We start from the raw sequence: 19,164 nt of genomic DNA, 5'->3' as shown, positions 1-19,164 counted from the left end.
GCTCAAACAAATCTGCACCACCCTCCTGGTCCTACACCCTCTCCTGCCACTGATTCCACCCCTCCCATAGGTACCACACCTCCTTCCGACCCCTCTTCCACTGACACACCCTTACCTTCATCTCCTACAGATACTACCCAGCAGTCCCACTCCTCAGCCATTGGGTACACACACATCACACATGGAGGCCACACTGACCACCAGTCACACTATCCCACTGATGATACTGACTCTGACGTGGACATTCTTGATGCGGGAGATCCCACTTCACAGGCGCTTCCTATGCGCCTGACCGGGTGCAGTCACTTAATGACGCTGGCACATCCCAAAAAAGTCTGGCTTTGACATCGCCATTCCCAGACCTTTTATTCGGCTGATCGCTGAACACATTCACCATTCCGCTACTCTCCAGTCACAGGCCTACATAAACGTTATGGCCAGAAGGGACACTCTCCTTGCCCATTCCCCTTATGTGTGGTCTCTCCCAGAACAAGTTTCCCTCAGGGTCTTGGCCCCCACTGAGGTATCCCCAATACCGCCATAAAACACCATGCAGAACTGAGTAGGGACCTCGCCTTAGGCGCAGGCCCCTCCTGCACTCCCACACACTCACGGTACACCCCGCGACAACATTCACACATGCATTGAAGTACTGCGACCACCACCAGACCACGGCCACATCCAACAGCTCCCTCCAAGGTCAGACCGCACCCCAGGGTGTACAGGCGACAGCCCTACACATCTTGGCCACAACACAGGCCGACAGCTAACACCAAGCCAGCCCACCCCCAATGACTCACCCCCGCCCTTTGCCCACCACTCTCACTCCATCAGCTAGCAGGCAGCCTATCCAGGCACATACCAGCATGGTCATCTCTCCCCGCATGCGAGTGTTGACTTTGGGTGATTGGGTCGGGGTTCCGCCTGCCTTGGCTCTCCTCCAAGGCACCTCTCACTCTTTCTCCTCCTCTCTTCCCTCCTCCACAGGACAGGACAGTCCGCTCAGCCCTGCAGGAGGAAATTCTTTCTCTTATGCGCAAACAGGCCATAGAGGAAGCCTCTCTCCTCTCACCAGGCTTCTTCGGCCGCATCTTTGTGGTTCCCAAGGCATCCAGAAGATGGAGGCCGGTTCTAGACCTGTCCCCTCTAAACAAATACCTTCAGCACAAACCATTCTGCATGGAAACTCCAGCGTCCATCAGGGACTCCATCAGGCAAGGAGACTGAGCAGTCTCCATAGATCTGTCTGCATGTCCCATTGCAAAGGCACTCAAGGTGTTTACTTGGTGCACTGGAACTGCTGGCTCTCCTGGTGCACATCCCACTCAGTCAATCCCGCGCACCCGTCAGACATGGATCTTGCAAACTTTCGTACCTTCATTGCCTCCACCAAAGGCCGCTCTGCCTCTGCAGTGCGTGTCCATCACGCCGCTATCAGCTCCACCCTTTGGCAGCTAGGCGGGCCCTCTTTCTCAGATGACCCTCTGCTCAGAGCACTTGCACGGGGCGCTTCTCTCAAAGAAGTGTGTACATCTTGTAGGACTCCTTCCTGGGGACCTTTTCCTGGTTCTACAATACCTCTGCAAGGCTCCCTTCGAACCCCTTGCTATAGCTCCCTTCAAACTCCTTTCCGTGAAAACACTCTTCCTCATTTCTCTTGCCTCGGGCAGATGATGTAGTGAAGTACACGCCCATAGTGGCATCACACAAGACATAGCCTTCGAGCCAGATGGATCTGTCTATCTCCGATTCCTCCTTGAATTTCTTGCCAAAAATCACAACTCCAGGCACACCCTCCCCCATACTCTTCATCAAACCGCTGTCCTCCATACTGGCCCCTGATGATGAAGGTCCCGTGTCTACCTCAAAAGGTCACGTCTCTTCCGGTCGTCCAAATGACACCTCTTCATCAGTTGGAACCTGGATTACTCTCACGACATAAGCAAAGACATCTCTGTCTCAGTGGATAGTCAGTATGATTAAAGGCGCGTATGCAGACACAGGGCTGGAGCTTTATGCCCCCTCTGCCAGAGCTCGCAAAGTCAGAGCTTGGTCCTCTTCCCTTGCCTTCTCCCACTCAGCATGGCTACATCATGGATGCTGCTTACTTGAAAAACCCTGCTAGCTTCATTGAATTCTACTTGAGGGGTGTCTCTCGCTTAAAGGATGATGGCTCCAGAGGCATCGCCTCTGCGATTGTCACACAACAGGCCATCGCAACACACAGACAATAGAACAGGTGAGCCCTCCACTTTGTCGTGCCATTCTGCACTGGTGGGTCACGGTGAAGTATATGTAGTTAAAAGGAAATTTTCTTCCTAAAATTATGTTTAAGTAACATACTTAGCGTGACCCAAATTTAAGACCCTCCTGTTTCTCCCCGCTTCTGTTCTCCCTGCACACTGCGCTGGTTGCGGCTTATTGCCGTGAAAAGAGGGCGCTAGTCAGGGATGCAAAGGGGAGGTAACCTACTACGGGAGGTTATCGGACATAGCTACTTTCGTTTTCTCCGCATAGGCGGATAGTAAGTTTGCATAGGACAGGAATCAGACTCCTGCCGGCGTCTGCACTAGTGGGTCACAGTATGTTACTTAAACGTAATTTTAGGAAGAAAAAATCCTATTTCAACTTCATTTGACAGATCTTGATAGAGCACATGGTGTACCGCTTGGTGTTGGCCATACAGTTGACAGCTGTGCAGTGTTGTTCCCACAGTCACTATGACTCCTATTCGCATGTAATGTTGTAGATCATTTTGCGCTGTCAGTTGCAAGCTTCCTGATAATTTATTAGGTTTTCTTTTTACTTAATCTTGGTATTAATTTTTTTATGAATTTATTTTTTACTTTCTCTTCTGATGTATTTTTTAAAGGTAAATTTTTAATCCAAGATGAGTGGAGTTTTAATTGCTGTTGTAAATATACATATGAAGCTGTTTTCTGTTTCCTTCCCTTTAATGATAATTTTCTTAGTTCTGTTAAAGACATTGTGCTAAATTGTTGTTTTTCTTTGTGTTAATGTACCATCAGCCTTTTTGTGCTGTTGTGTGTATTATGGACTGGGCTTTTCAATCCCTGTCAAATACCTGTTGAATCCCCTGCTATTTGGATGTTTTAACACACACATGAAAGTTCAGCTGATTCCCCTCTGGCCTCCCATCTAAGCCTGTGTTCACAATAAGCCCAGCCAGTTAATGGCAGCCAGTTGCTGTCAGCCTGACACAGCAACACACTTCAGTTAATTGCAGCCTGTTGCTATCAGCTTCGGTGCTCTCCAGAGGGAAGAAATGAATACTATTGGGATTCACACCGCTGGTATCGTTGTCCCTTGAACCAGCCAACTAATTTGTGTAGATGCCACAAATGAAAAATCAAAAAGCTGGTTGGTACTGGCTGGAGATGAAATGGTGGCCAATGTGAACACTTTCTGCTGGCATGTATTGCGGGAAAGCACAACAAGACATGCGCACAATTTTCTGCTGGGCTTAGTGTGAATGTAGCTTTTGAGTGTTCTGCTTTCGGGGTTAGCTCCTTGGGTTAATCTTTTTTTTCTGTAAGCATCTGTAACCTTGACTGAAGTGTTGGTACAGTTATTTTGATGTTGACAATGATGTTTATAACAAATATGAATATTGAAAGACAAGGCTTTATGCCAGTGATTTATGCAATGGGTCATTTTTAGTTTTTATATCATGGAAACATACTGTCTGTAGAACAGAACTCAGGCAGAGAAGGCTCACAGTACTGAAAATGTTTAGTGTCATGGAGAACATTGAGAACTTGAGTATTGCAGACTAGTGGCAGTTTATGGAATGAATAGTAGAATGATGTTCCCAATGGATCGGATCATTTGTTGAAGTATGTAGTGTTTGGCAATGCATTGAAATATTCTGAAAGTCTATGGGAACTGAAGTGGAAACATTTTATGCTTATAGTTTATTTAAGCATGGCTTATTTACTGGCTGCTTTTGTTATCACCGTGCATGTGTGCAAAGTAGTAGTATTTCTGAATTGAAAAAGTTTTTTTCAAAGGCATATTAGATTGTAGCATTGAAATTGATGTTAAGAATTGCATGATATTTGGCATTTGTTGCAATGATTCAGAATGGTCTCAGAAAGTGTGATTTGGCGCTGTCTTAGTGTCTCAGAGCGGCATATATTTTGTAACTGTGCGGCTGTGACAGACCTTTATTAGGAAAGCGGTTGAGGTTGCAGAAACGTGACTCTTCAGTTGATCATAATAGATTGAAAATGCAGTGTCAAAAAGATGTGTTGGAAAGGTGGAAAGCAAAAGGAAAAAATACCCCTTGTATCTGTTATAAACAGTCAGTGGTTTATCTGTTCACATTCTCTCTGAAGTAAGAGCAACTTGGAGCAGAGATGAACTGAAACAGGGATGATTAATATTGTCACCACTAGACGTCATGGAAGGAGAGAGATGGCAACAAACTGGTAGACTGGTGGAGGGACTTTCATTGAAATACCAAGATAATAGTCAACAGGCCTATTTGATTTCAGATTGTGTGTGTGAGTATTTACAGTGAAGTATGGATTTAAATCAGCAAGAGTCAAGGCACAACGCTGCATGGCTGATAGGATTTATCCTTGAGAACTAGTAATAACACCAGTGTTTTTTGAGGAGGAAAAGAATGAAAAAGATTGATTGGACTTCTTGTACTCTTTCAGTAGTTATTATGACAAAAGTGGAAAAGACGTACTCCACACACTGACTGATTGTGATTACAGCTACAAAGAGGACTCAGATGATGTGACAGACTCTGACGACATCATAGAGGCAGCTACACCTGCAGAACCTGAGGTTGACAATCGTGAAACCATTGAAAGAGTATTGGACCACCGCTTGGGAAAGAAGGGAGGTTTGTACACTGTGTGTATGTGTGTGTGCATTATATACTATGTAATATTTGATGTTTGGTTGTCCAGAAATTGAACACTTTATATATTGATAGATCAGTTTGAGGTAGACTTGTATTTGAAACAAATCAGAAAAGCAGTATTCCTAGAGGCAACCTGAATCAGGTGTTAATCCATTATCCACAACCACCCGCCCTTCTACCACATTTCTTTGAGTTTCACCTTTTCATTGTTTATGTAGTGTGAAGGATTTAAAGATTTGGAAATCATAAAGCATGTCTGTATTGAATAACTTCCAAACAATTTCAGAATGCTGCATCTCTATACATATTTCAGAGTGCTGTATGCATGTTCTGGTACAAGTTTGAAAATTGCTGCATAGAAAAATAAAGTAAAATTATGGAGACATTCCATGGTGACATGACATGATACCACCCTGTTTCAGCCACAGGCAGCAAAACAACAGACTACAATGTTCAGGAAAATGGCGATCCCAACACCAGCGGGTCCAGCATCAACACCAGCCAGGTGGATGTGGTGGAGGGGGAAGGGGAGGGGGACAAGCCAAAGGAGGAGAGCAGGGACAGGAAGGAGAAGGAGGGGGAGGAGGGGAAGGAGAAGGGGGGGAAGACAGAGAAGCAATACCTGATCAAGTGGAAGGGCTGGGCCCACATTCACAATACCTGGGAGACACTCAGCTCCCTGCAGGAGCAGAAGGTCAACGGCCTGAAGAAGCTCGAGAACTACATCAAGAAAGAAGAGGAGATTGATGAGTGGTGAGTCAGAAAGAAAGAAACGTAGTAGGTGGTAATATATTTTGTTTCATTGGGGGGCACTTGGCAACCATTATAGGGAGTGTGTGGAAAGTAAAATACTTTTTGTCAGTACTATTATTCGTTAATGCAAGAGGTATTAGATTTATTGGAAAGCATCCTGTATCTTAGAAATGTTTTTTACCAAGCAGGTGAAGAATTAAAATGGTAAATTGCTTAGAAAGGTAGCTGATTTTTTTGGTTTATTTTTTGCAGGAGGCAGATGGCATCTCCTGAGGACCAAGAATACTACATATGTCAAAAAGAAATGATGACAGAACTAAGTAAATCCCATCAGGAGGTGGAACGTATCATTGGTAAGTAGTTTGGCAATGAACACTGCGAGTGTAAATTTAGCCATGACTGACTTGTTGTAGTTAATGTGAGACTTGTCTATTGCTCTGTGATTTACATTTCCAGAATTACACTCCGGGTGGACAAGGAGGGTAGAATTGGAAAAATAAAGCAGATTATTTGCATTCTATACAAGATGTGCTTGACAAAGTTTAATGATCAAATTATCTTTATTATTATTACGTTAAAGGAGCTGGTTTTGTTCAGTGTGCAAATCTGGGGGACCTGTTGAATGTTGAAATAAATACAGTGTTGAATCGCTGTATTTGGGGATGTGGGGGAGAACTTGCCTTAAGAAATAATATAATTTTGTATGTTATAAAACGACAAACAAATGAATGTCTGCAGCATATCAGGACAACGAATATATGTGCAAGTGGGTGGGTCTTCCCTACTCTGAGTGTACGTGGGAGGACGCTGACCTGATCCGACGCCTTTACCAGACCAAAGTGGATCAGTACCATGCCCGGCTCAAGTCTCAGCGCATTCCCTCTCGGCTCAGCAAGGTCAGTGGTGATAAAAATTTGTCTGTGGTGTATTGGGTATGTGTGTGTACGACAGGACTTATATAGAAGATATTTTGGTCTTGCTGAATTTATGATAATATTGTGACATGTTTGAAACTTTTTCAGATTGGCTTCTTAGGTAGGCTTTGCTTTATTCAGTGCATACTTTATCATTCGCTTTTGATTTGCTTCTGTGTGAAAAAAAAAACACACAAAATTTTAACACACATCAAAACTTTGAGTAATTCTGCAATTTTTCAGCACAATCATGACAAGTAAGAGAAAGAGTAAAAATGTGAATCCAGAAGAAAGTTATATATAAACTGATGTTTGGTTGTATTGCAGGTGCTCAAAATACGCCCTAAATTTGCGCCAATGAAGACACAGCCGTCGTTTTTGGGCAGCGATGACTTGCAGTTGAGAGACTACCAGTTGGATGGAGTGAACTGGCTTATTCACTCCTGGACAAAGTAAGTCACACTTGGGAACATTTCAGTGTTGTTACTGGTTTGTCTGATAGTGATGGTTCTGGGTTGTCTAGTTTGTTAGAGCAGTTTTAGTCCTTTGAACTGAAACAAGTGTATGTAGTAGGCTAATGTTTGCTGTGTGCTATGTAATTACAAGGAAAATATATGTATGACTTGGGTAAAGTTTTTTTTCCTCTTCTTTCTTGTGCATTGGGTTGTCATTGAATAGAAAACTGGCTTTGGAACAGTAGTGTGACAAACTTGTCTTGGGTTTTACAGGCAAAACAGCGTGATTCTGGCTGATGAGATGGGCCTGGGAAAAACGATACAGATTGTGTCCTTCCTGGCATATCTGTACAATGTGCAGCAGCTGTACGGACCCTTCCTGCTGGTTGTACCTTTGTCCACCCTCAACGCCTGGCAGAGGGAGTTTGAAAACTGGGCTCCTGAACTCAACGTTGTCGTCTACATTGGTGATGTTACCAGTAGAAACATGGTGAGTGGATTGAGAGAGGGAGGGATGGGGAAGGGAGGAGAAAGGCAAGAACAAGCAAAAGGTTGAGTTGACATTGAGCGCATCATATTGATATATTGAAAAAGAAAAAGAAAAGGCTGTTTTTTGTGGTAACATTCCTGTTTTACCAACATAGTAGTAAGTTGACTTTGTTGTATTAATACCTGTCCTGACTCTGGTTAGTGTCAAAATGTATCCTTCTTGCGTTTGTTGCACTAATGCCTATCCTTGTTCAGGCTTGTGCTGTACACATGCTTGAACCAGCAGATCAGTTATCCAGGATGGTATTGATGAGAGATTTGTATTTGTGCAGATTCGAGATTACGAATGGTGCCATGCATCCTCCAAGAGACTGAAGTTCAACGCAGTGATCACAACTTATGAAATTTTGCTCAAAGATAAGGTAAATCCTCTTTCTGAAAGTCCGGTGATCTGCACAGTAAAAATACTTCATGGTAGTTTGAAAGAGTGATTGTATCCTGTAGTGGTTAAGTACTAGTGGAGAAATGTATCTTTCATTGTAATTTAGTATGTGTATCTGAATTTGTTAAGACAGGTTTTTAGCTTGTTTTACCAATGAATCATCATCAGGGCCCAGTGTTTTTTGAGCACTGCTTCAAATTAACCAGTTTTATGTAAACAATGGACATTGAGGATGATTGACGGAATAATGAATGTTTTGGAGCCTTTTCCTTTAGGTCTTTGTGTTTTGTTCAGTTTGTTATGCCGTATCATTAGATTAACAGCAATAAGGGAAAGTGATTAAGTCAGTTCATGGCTAATGTCACACTGAAATAGATTTTATCAGTTGCAATGAAACTTTTTTTCCCCAGTCATCTCTTTGAACAAATTACTTATTGTGAGTGATGAGAAATTAAAACCATGTGGGTGGGTGTGGTTTGCAGTCATTCCTGGGCAATGTTCCCTGGGCCTTCCTGGGTGTGGATGAAGCACACAGACTAAAGAATGACGACTCGCTGCTGTACCGCTCACTGAAAGACTTTGACACAAATCATCGCATCTTGGTCACGGGAACTCCGCTGCAGAACTCCCTGAAGGAGCTGTGGTCATTGCTGCACTTCATCATGCCTTCCAAGTCAGTACAGTGTTCAGAGTTGCATGATTTTTAAGGAGCTTACCTACATATTTCCTCATGCCATTTTTATTTAGACAGGTATGAAAATTTTAGTCACATAACAAAAATGATAAGGATATGTCTGAGTGGTTCAAGAACGTTGTGGGAGTTGAAGTTGGCAGGATTGTGATTTTGAAATTTACTCTACCATTTTTGTACCCTCTGTGCTGTTTCCAAATGCATAAACCCAAATGGCCTTGTATTGAAATACTCAATTGTGCTAGAAAGATTGTACCACTGCATTGAAATGGTCCTATTTGTGCTGAAGGTACTGTTCTGTTGGTAAACAAAGCACAAGATGAATATGGAGATAAAATGACCATGACAGTGCTTTGCAGTGGGGTGAAGTGTAGCTGATGATGTGTGACAGGTTTGATGACTGGCCAGAGTTTGAGGAGCGGCATTCCTCGCAGGACAAGGAAGGGTTTCGTGCCCTGCACAAACAGCTGGAACCCTACCTCATCCGACGTGTCAAAAAGGATGTGGAGAAGTCACTGCCAGCTAAGGTGTGTTTGTAGACAGCCAGTGTTGTACATTGTTCTCATATGCATGGGTGAATGATATATTGATGTCTTGTGTACATGGTAAATGAACGGGTGAATAACGATATATTGATTATGTGTTGGATGGATGGGTGAATTATGACAGCTCTGATAGTTTAATTTGTTGTATTGTGCAGTGTGAATACAGAGTATAAGGCATTGTGAATACCGATTTTCGTGCTTGCATGGTGCTGTTAGTTAAAACAGTTGAATTTGGTATGCAGATGCAAGACAGTGTCAGTTTTGACTTTTCAGTTGATGTGAAAAAGAAAAGTGCTGAAAATGTTGGTTTTCTTCTTCACAGGTGGAGCAGATCCTGAGGGTAGAAATGACATCTTTACAGAAGCAGTATTACAAGTAAGGTGGCATTGGTGACAATGTTGTTGGATGTGGTGTGTGTATGTGTGGAAGTAAGAGGACAGGGTCTTGTATGGGATGGAGGAGTTGGGGTAGGGGTGTGTGTGTGCGCGCGTGCGCACAAGTGTGAGCATGAAATGCATGCCCGAATTAATAGTTTATTATTTCAATATGAAGGTTTATTTTAGAAATATACTAAATTGATGAGAAGACGAAGGTATGGACTGATGTGGTGGATTTTTTTATTTATTAAAGATACATGTTCTTAGTTGTGTTTTTTTTTATCATTTAGTTCCAGAGGATTGTGATGTTCAGCATGTAATTATTAAGTGATTATGTATTTTCAGTAGTTGATCCTTTAACTTTACCCAGGACAGAACAGAAAAGCGTGAATGTGTGCAATTGCAGGTGGATCCTGACGAAGAACCACAAGATGTTGATGAAGGGTCAGAAGGGCAACGTGACCAGCTTTGTCAACATCATCATGGAACTGAAAAAGTGCTGCAACCATGCACACCTCACTCGTATTGAAGACGAATTGGAGGGGCGGGAGAGACTGCAGGTTGGTACTTGTACTGTTTACTGTGTTTCTGCTCTGTACCTTATCTGATCTTTCAATGCTTTGTGTTGAAACACTCCTGTATCTGCACGAGATGTGTATTAGAAATATTTTCTTGTACTGACTGACTACGTGTTGAAGGATTTCTGTGTTTACTTGAGCATTTTCTTTCAAGCATTTTCTTTAGGCTTTAGCTGCTGGGTCCTCTGCAGATTATTCCTCTTGGTCATATCATTCCTGTCATGGGTTGTTTTCCTTTGTCTCTGCAGTGACTTTCCTGAAAGGATATTGTCATGTTATTTCTTCTTTTCCAGACCTTGGTACGAGGGAGTGGCAAGCTGATCCTGCTGGACAAGTTGTTGGTCAGACTACGAGACACGGGCCACCGAGTGTTGATATTTTCACAGATGGTGCGCATGCTGGACATCTTGGCAGAGTATCTGCAGCTCCGACACTTCCCTTATCAGGTACGTGGCAGTCTGCTTCTCAGTTACTGTATTTCAGAGAGAATTATTCTGCCACATCAAGTAAAATTGAAGTGCATGATAATGTTGGTCATTTTTTGCATTTTATGGGAAGAGATGAGCGGTGCAGTGTCATATCAGATGATTTGAGAGTTGATTAAAACTGACATCTATCTTTGTATTTTGTGAGAGCACTTGCTTCTCTGATAGGGGACTTGTGTGCTCACAGTTGTTGAAAAATTGTACCACTCTCTGTAAGTGATTGGAAACATTCATTACATTTCTGAAACTACAAGATAGGGAACATAAAATCTTAATATTGTCTGCTTTTATTGGATCCTCCCTCCTTTCCACAAAATGAAAAAGAAAGATGGTTTAACAGTTAATGTATTTTGTATTTTCAGCGGCTGGATGGATCCATACGTGGAGATGTACGAAAACAGGCCATGGATCACTTCAATGCTGAAGGTTCACAGGTAAACGTGATTGATTCCTCAAAGTGTTTGCTTATTTTACATTAGATGATTTTTATGCTTATGTTAAGACATTGATTATGAATTATATAAATGTGCCTGTGTCTGGATATTGGGAATAATAGCATTTTGAAAAAAATATTTTTGGAAGTGGTTGTGGTTACATATTGTATGTTTAAACCAATAGATATCTTGTCCTTGTTCTTGAGGAAAATAAAAATCTATTTCTTTGCCTTGCACCTTTTATATCTTTGAATGCCTCTCCTTTATACAAAGTCACACGGGCTTGTATATACATTGGACTATTTCTTTTCCCTTTCTTCATGATTTAAAAAAAATGTATTCCTCATATTTTTCCTCCCTCATTCTGAAAAAAATGTTGGTGCATATATATACCATTACCATCCCATATGACGGTTTTGTGTTGAGGTGCTCAACTGATGTGAACAGCAGGGAAAAGCAATAAGAATGTCTGAGTTGTCATCACACAGGATTTCTGTTTCCTGCTCTCCACCCGTGCCGGAGGTCTGGGCGTCAACTTAGCCACGGCTGACACTGTTATTATCTTTGACAGTGACTGGAACCCTCAGAACGACCTTCAAGCTCAAGCCCGCGCTCATCGCATTGGGCAGAAAAATCAGGTGGGTGTTTACTTTAACAAGGGCAGAAGCAGCTTTGTGTGTGTGTGTGTGTGTGTGTGTGTGCACGCGCGAGATATTTTATGTTTGTAAGAGCTGGTGTTGAGGTCATTGAGCATTGTGTTTTGCAGTAATATGTCGTTGTGCAGCATTACTGTAGATGATACATGGGTGGTTGTGTTGTTGTTCTGTGATGCATATGTGAGATGTAGAAATGTGCGTGATGTGTTACTGTAGAAATGTTAGTGGTGTGTAACTGTTGTGGTGATTGGTATTGTCAGTGATGTATGATCAATGATTGTTTTTGTCCAGTGATCAGTGACTCTTTTCATAGTTCTGTGATTGATGTGTCATCACTGATAGTATTGTAGTGATGTGATTTGTCTTGTAATATTGTGATTGACATAAAATCAGTGACTGGTGTAGCACTGTTATAATCAGTGTATCATGGGAGGCACTGATATATAATCAGTATGTCACTGCGGGCATAATGATCATTGACCGTGTTCTGCTGTGTTTTATTTTTTATGCTTTATTTAAAAAAAAATAAAAAAAATTAAGACCACAATTTTGGTGCAGTGGTTGATTTATTAAAAGTGATTATGTTGTAGTTCATTGGTTTATGTATAACATAGTTGATATTAGTGTTGATGTAAATTCAGTGAAATTGTAACCCCAGTTACAATCAGTGAGAATTCATGTGTTGTACTATGATTCGTATGTTTTGAGAGAGCATTGTGTTTCATGTCAGTGATTCATGTACAGCGAACACTGTGACATTGACCATTGAGGTCTGTTACAGAACTGCGGATGAAGTACAACTGCCACATGCATTGGAATACTGTAAACTTTTCATGAAAGATTGAAATCGTGTCCAGGGAGGCTTCACTGTCTTCAGGCTGAAGCTTGTAGATGTATGTCGTCAGCATCTCCCCAAACTGCAGAAGTACCAAAGAAGACTGCAGACAGAGCAGACAAGAGAACTGAGATTTGTGTTGCAGGTGAGCGTGTATAGACTGGTGACCAAGCAGAGTGTGGAGGAGACCATTGTGGAGAGAGCCAAGCAGAAGATGGTGCTGGACCACCTGGTCATTCAGAGCATGGACACCACTGGACGCACTGTGCTCAACAGGGGCCAGGCTCCTTCCAGGTAGGACACCCTCACTGGCCTTTTTGTGTGCATGCACACGCTGACACACTTATTGTGCATACATTCAAACATACTGGTCATGAACATCTGCTGTTTCTTGTTCCAGAGAAGTTGAAAACCACATACGCTGATACAATTGTGATGTCTGATGTCAGAACAACCCTCCTCTATAAAACAGTATATAGGCTTTAATTACACATACTTAACCATGACCCAACTACGAGAACAGGAAGCGGGGAGGACGGGAGGGTCTTAAATTTGGGTCACGGTAAGTATGTTATTTAAACGTAATTTTAGATAGAAAATTTCCTTTTAATTACACATACTTAACCATGACCCAACTAGTGCAGAATAGCACGACAAGGTGGAGGGCTCGCCTGTTCTACTGTCTGTGTGCTGCAATGGCCTGTTGTGCAACTACCACAGAAACGATGCCTTTTGTGCGACGTCTCTCAGGTAGAAGTCGATGAAGGTGGCAGGGTTTGTCCAGTAGGCAGCATCCATGATGTCTTGCCACTGCAGAGGCAACGCCTCTTGAGCCATCCCTAAAGCGATAGACGTCCCTCAAGTATAATTTGATGAAAGTAGAGTGTACTGTGTCACCTATGATGTCAGAACAACCCTCCTCTATAAAACAGTATGTAGGCTTTTGTGCTCTTGATGTGATGTCCATGTCAAGATTGTCCTGCATCCCATATTCTGTACAGAGCTCTCTTCTGGGTTTTTTTTGTTTTGTTTGTTTGTTTTTTGGTGATATGTGATAGTGATGTTTGATGTCAAGAACACCCTCCATTCCTCCTTCACACACAGTTTTATCATGTGTTGTTCATTTGCAGCAACAACACCCCTTTCTCCAAAGACGAGCTTGCAGCCATCCTGAAGTTTGGGGCTGAAGAGCTGTTCAAGCAGGAGGACATGGAGGAGGAGGAGCCTCAGGTGGACATTGACGAAATCCTCAAGTTTGCCGAGACCCATGAAACAGAGGTCAACACCTGCAGTGATGAGCTGCTCTCCCAGTTCAAAGTCATCAGCTTCGAAAACATGGAGGAGGACACCGATGTCAACATGGAAGACAGTCCAGGTAGGTTCATGATTCAGTGCAGACACGGTAGGGGAGAGGTTGAAAAATTCCTTTTAAATCCAGGTGTATGTTTTTGAAAAAAAGTAACTGAAATAGCATATCTTTAAAAAATTTTTTTTATATATATAATTAATTGTGGTGCCTGATTTTGTTTAATCTTTTTTACTTGATTCAGCTTATGGGGCTGGTTCAAACCTGGTATACTTTCTGTTTATGAAACCAGAAAAGTTCACATCAAAGAAGTGAGTGTGTGATACTCAAATACTCTGATATACTTGTTCATGTAATGGTTAACATGTTAGCATGGTTAAGTATGTTAGCATGGACTTACACAGGGTACTTGTGTTTGTGCAGAAGGTGATAAAGACTGGGACGAGATCATTCCACAACACATGCGGGAAAAAGTGGAGGAGGAGGAAAGGCAGCAGCAGTTGTTAGAGCTCCACTTACCTCCACGCAGCAGGAAAACCATCAAACAGGTACACAGACCTGGACACACTGTGGACAATACTGTTGTTTATCCTCTAGTACCTGAGGGATGAAGGGGATTCACTTGTTTCATAGTTGTTGAGACTGATCACATGCTGTCTGGGTGTAGGATTGAGCAGTGCTTTGCATTGTCTCAGGACTATAAATACCGTACCAGGATTCTCGGACTTTACAGACATAGGCTTTTTGATGGTACACCCAGTGGTCCTTGTTGATGGCAACAAGGTGACTAAATTAACGATACTGTTTGTGGTAATTATACATTGGCTGTGAGGGGGGTTGTGCCTTTTTTTGTTTATATATTACGGCAGATCATTTGGAAATTATTTGTGTTAATTGGAAGTTAAGAATTTTATCTTAAGGAGTTGTTCCTTTAGTTTTCTTTGATTAAAAGGGGCCTGTGTTCCATGAAGTACAACATCTCAGTGGAATCATTCAAATAGAAAAAGATTTCTTTTCTGAATTCAGTTGCAGTTAGAGTATGACTCAGACCATGGCAAGCAGTCCAAGCGAAAGAAAGACCACGATGATAGTGATGCCTCTAATGAGGAGGACGATGATGAGGATGATGACAGACCAAAGAAACGGGGTCGACCACGTTCCAACATGAAGGAAAAGATCCGTGGATTTAGTGACACTGAGCTGAGGAGGTTCATCAAGAGCTACAAAAAGTTTGGGCAGCCTTTGACAAGGTTTGTGTTCATGGAATCAAGAACTGTATAGTTCTTTTTTGCACTGTCCCACTATGTCTGTTGCACACTTTGTGATGATGTAGATGTGAATCGGCTAAGGAACCATGTTCATGAATGAGCAGGTGGAAGAAAGGGAACTAACTGCTTGTATCATTTATCAGATAAATTAGCTGTAAGTAAAGCAACACAAAGCAAGGCAATGTATGTTATTTGAACTAGAAAATGTATTTGTCACTTCACTTCCTGTTCTATATCAGTTCAAAAGTGGAAAAGCTTCAACAGTCATCTTCCTGAAGATCTAGTCATCAGCCCCATCCACATGTAATACGCGGCTTCTGTTCAAACGTTTGTGTGTGTGTGTGCATGCGTGCGTGAGTATGCACAAGTTTATTTTTTATTTTATTTTTTATTTATTTATTTTATTATTGATATGCACTTGTATGTATCCTAATTTCTACTGTATCTGTGTTTGTATATGATTTTCGATTTATGTTCATACCTTATGTACTATCCCCCCCAACATTCCTTATGACCCCGGTACAGTTGGTAATAAAGACATATTCTATTCTATTCTCTTCCATTCTATAAGAAATCAGTTGTTATTTGTTTTCTTATCGAAGTGGAATTTTCTACAGAATTTTGCCAGGAACAACCCTTTCGTTGCCATGGGTTCTTTTACGTGCGCTGAGTGCATGTTGCACACGGGACCTTGGTTTATCGTCTCATCTGAATGACTAGTGTCCAGGCCAGGACTCGAGGTCTTGTGGAGGGGGAGAAAATATTGGTGGTTGAGCTGTGATTCGAACCAGCGCGCTCAGGTTCTTTCACTTCCTAGGCGGACATGTTACCTCTAGGTCATCACTCCACTTCTGTCTGTAGGTTGAATGCCATAGCTGTTGATTTGAGTTGATTCCTGTCTGTAGGTTGGATGCCATTTTGAGTTGATTCCTGTCTGTGGGTTGGATGCCATAGATATTGATTTGAGTTGATTCCTGTCTGTAGGTTGGATGCCATAGCTTTTGATTTGAGTTGATTCCTGTCTGTAGGTTGGATGCCATAGATATTGATTTGAGTTGATTCCTGTCTGTAGGTTGGATGCCATAGCTATTGATGCTGAGCTGCAGGAGAAGTCGGAGGCAGATCTCAAACAGCTGGCTGAAGTGCTGCAGAAGAATGTGGATGAGTCCATGGCAGAGTATGCCCAGAAAGTGCAAGCTGACCCTGCCTTTGATGGTGAGTATCAGTGGTCATGTGGACTGATAGATAGGATGTTTCTATAGCTTTAAAATTTGCTTATTTATTTTCTTATTATTTAACTCATTCTATATTCCCAGTTTAACCCTTTTGCTGCCACAAAAATAAGATTTAAGTGAAATCTATTTGCCAGGGTTTTTTTCATAAAAAAACGGGTATAAATTATAAAAAAAATTTGTGCTCTTTGTTATTGGAGAAAGACCCATAAAAGTGTATAATTTCTGAAAGGTAAATGAATAAAGAATACAAAACACATGATGTTTTCCCATTTTATATATTTTTAGTGACATGCTGTTGTTTTTAAATAAGTGTTTTGTTTTTTGTCACATTTTCAACTTGTTCATTACAAACATTAGTCAGGTAATTTGCACTTTCTGGACAGTTGGATATCTGCACACACAAAATCATACTAGAACAACCACAAAAAAACAACAACAAAAAATTGAAAAAGAGATAGACATACATTGCTTGTGACTTCTCCTTGTGATAATATGGATGTGAGACCACACCCCCTCTTCACCCCTCTCACATGATCACTTTATTCAGTTCTCATCAGACAGTGTTGGTTGAGTGCCAAGAAAATCGCTCACAGTGTCCTGCTAACAATTCGGTCACTAGTGTCGTCTGCTTCAGTCATACAGCCGGCATCACTCAATGATAGTCGTATCTTGGCCACTCTCTTGATTGCTCTCCCTTTATTTTCTATCAAATCGTCCAATAAATGTTCATCACTGTCTTCTTTGAATTTACGCTTCAATTCTTTCTGAGCATTAACTAAAGAAAGCAGTCTTGGTTGATTTAGTTCACCACAAACGCATGTCTTGAGCACGGCGTCAGTCCGACATTTTGTTGAGTGAGCAAGGAAAGGAGTCAGGCAAAACACTGTGACGGTAACCCAACCAAAACGTTCAAATAAAGGACTGCCTCATGACGTTGATGGTGTTTCTAGCTATGAATAGAATCTAGAAAGATTCCCCAAGCTAAAGCGACTAATATTTTTGTCAGTGAACTGAATGCAAACCAGGGAAAAGTCTAGGGAAATATTTTGATGACAAGTTATCTTGTCATTGTGGCAGCGACTTGTACATGCTTGTGATGACGAGTTATCTCATCATATAGGCAGCCTATGGCTTAAAAGAACTGAACAAAAGTATGTATCGTTTTGAAATATTCCCAACATTCCCTGTGGAAAAGATTGTTGCAAAAGTACATATTGTAAGCTTATCACAAGCAGGTTTTAAATTACTTGTACCTTGAAAAAGATATGGACAAGTTGTCACTCTTTCACATTGATGATGTCCTGTTAAATAACTGAGTCGAGTCTGACCGATGGAACTGTGTGTGTGTGTGTGTGTGTGTGTGTGTGTGAGCAGGTAAGAAGACTCACCGAGGCCCCACCTTCAAACTGTCCAGTGTGATGGTCAACGCACAAGCCATCACCAAAGCCCAGGCTGACTTGGAACCACTTCTGCAAGCCATGCCTACTGATCGTGAGCAGCGTAAAAAGTAAGAATTTTTTTAAAATTTTATTTTAGAGGTAAGGAATCCAGCTTTTTCATGGCATTGAAAGGGATATGCTGAATCACAAAGAAAGCAAACATAAAATCTTAACATGAAAAAGCAGTTGCACTCATTGCTGCTGAATGTAATTGCAACCAGTTATAGTTGTGAAAGGCTGTAATTCTGTCTGCATTTTACAGATGTAGTTGGTTCAGCTGAATAAAGTGGTGCAGACACATAAGTCCTGCCAAAGACGTACAGGTGGGGAATCTTTGCCTGATCCATGATTTTCATGGTTAAAATTTCCTTTTCTGCAGAAAAAACAAAACATTATCAGTTGTTCTCATTTGGTGTCATTGGATATTCTCTTTTGGCGGATCCCTCAAATGGCATGTATCAAATGGCCGTCAATTTGTTTTCACAGAAATGAGGACCTGGTTTGACCATATTTATCGAACCTCGACTTGTAAAGATTGCAGATGATGATATTCAGATACTGATTTCAGATCTTTAACCTATCAGTTCTTGCAGAAATTGATTTCTTTTGATGTACTTGAGTCAGCTTTTTAATTTGCTAGAAACTATAAAAAAAAAAAAAAAAAAAAAAAGCAAAGAGGCAGTCTTGTTTTCAGTAACAGGCAGTGCCTTTTGAAAAGGCATTTTAGAAGTCATTGCAAATACAGGGAGAAAATGTTGGAAGAAGGGGCTGGGGGGGGTTAATGTGAAAACAAAATTGATGGAAAAGAAAACTTACAACTACTTTCTTGACTTTGCAGTACACAGTTTCTCATCTGTTTTGATATAATCAAATATTGTGTGTTCAGATCTGACAGTGAATTACTTTGTTTTGATCAGTTCGAAAATTCTTATTGGAACGAGCGCACTGTTAACAAAAACATGAGCAACACGATTGGCCTCCTGTGCTCAGGAGTGTAGGCCTTCTGATGATGTACTGATCATGACAGGTACACAACACATGCTTGCATGCACTGATTTTTCCATCACTCCTATACACACTGATAGTGACAGAGATTGCCGCCCTCCATCTACACATACATATACACACATGCTGATGCATACACACAGACTCAAATTCAAATGTGTACACACACACACACACACACACACACACACGCAGAGAGAGGAGAGTGCACAATCTCCATCCTTGGTCCTGTGCAGCTCTGTCACTTTGCCACAAAGTAGCATTTGACATTAATAATTTGAAATTTTGTCAGTGGATGGCTTCATGGCTGCAATCAATGTTGTTAAGATCTGTGATCTAAAGCCGAAGTACCAAAGATTC

General features: G+C 41.6%; 1 protein-coding gene across 5 annotated transcripts in view; it reads left to right on the top strand.

The window, feature by feature from the left end:
- Window positions 1-19,164, top strand: part of LOC143296957 (chromodomain-helicase-DNA-binding protein 1-like) — a 58,702-nt gene that overhangs the window by 17,629 nt on the left and 21,909 nt on the right. For all 5 annotated transcript variants that reach the window (XM_076609013.1, XM_076609011.1, XM_076609010.1 and 2 more), the window contains exons 9-28: window positions 4,746-4,876; window positions 5,320-5,650; window positions 5,903-6,003; window positions 6,389-6,546; window positions 6,892-7,016; window positions 7,293-7,509; window positions 7,841-7,930; window positions 8,433-8,623; window positions 9,033-9,168; window positions 9,509-9,561; window positions 9,970-10,123; window positions 10,435-10,587; window positions 10,989-11,060; window positions 11,549-11,698; window positions 12,697-12,845; window positions 13,682-13,926; window positions 14,281-14,405; window positions 14,884-15,107; window positions 16,198-16,340; window positions 17,735-17,867. In XM_076609013.1, coding sequence (XP_076465128.1) covers window positions 4,746-4,876; window positions 5,320-5,650; window positions 5,903-6,003; window positions 6,389-6,546; window positions 6,892-7,016; window positions 7,293-7,509; window positions 7,841-7,930; window positions 8,433-8,623; window positions 9,033-9,168; window positions 9,509-9,561; window positions 9,970-10,123; window positions 10,435-10,587; window positions 10,989-11,060; window positions 11,549-11,698; window positions 12,697-12,845; window positions 13,682-13,926; window positions 14,281-14,405; window positions 14,884-15,107; window positions 16,198-16,340; window positions 17,735-17,867 — 3,081 coding nt within the window. The remainder of the gene's footprint in view (window positions 1-4,745; window positions 4,877-5,319; window positions 5,651-5,902; window positions 6,004-6,388; window positions 6,547-6,891; window positions 7,017-7,292; window positions 7,510-7,840; window positions 7,931-8,432; window positions 8,624-9,032; window positions 9,169-9,508; window positions 9,562-9,969; window positions 10,124-10,434; window positions 10,588-10,988; window positions 11,061-11,548; window positions 11,699-12,696; window positions 12,846-13,681; window positions 13,927-14,280; window positions 14,406-14,883; window positions 15,108-16,197; window positions 16,341-17,734; window positions 17,868-19,164) is intronic.

The sequence above is a fragment of the Babylonia areolata genome, chromosome 22, assembly GCF_041734735.1.
Source record: "Babylonia areolata isolate BAREFJ2019XMU chromosome 22, ASM4173473v1, whole genome shotgun sequence".
Taxonomy (NCBI): domain Eukaryota; kingdom Metazoa; phylum Mollusca; class Gastropoda; order Neogastropoda; family Buccinidae; genus Babylonia; species Babylonia areolata.
Note: the sequence above shows the minus strand (reverse complement) of the source record. Positions and strands in the feature narration are given on the sequence as shown.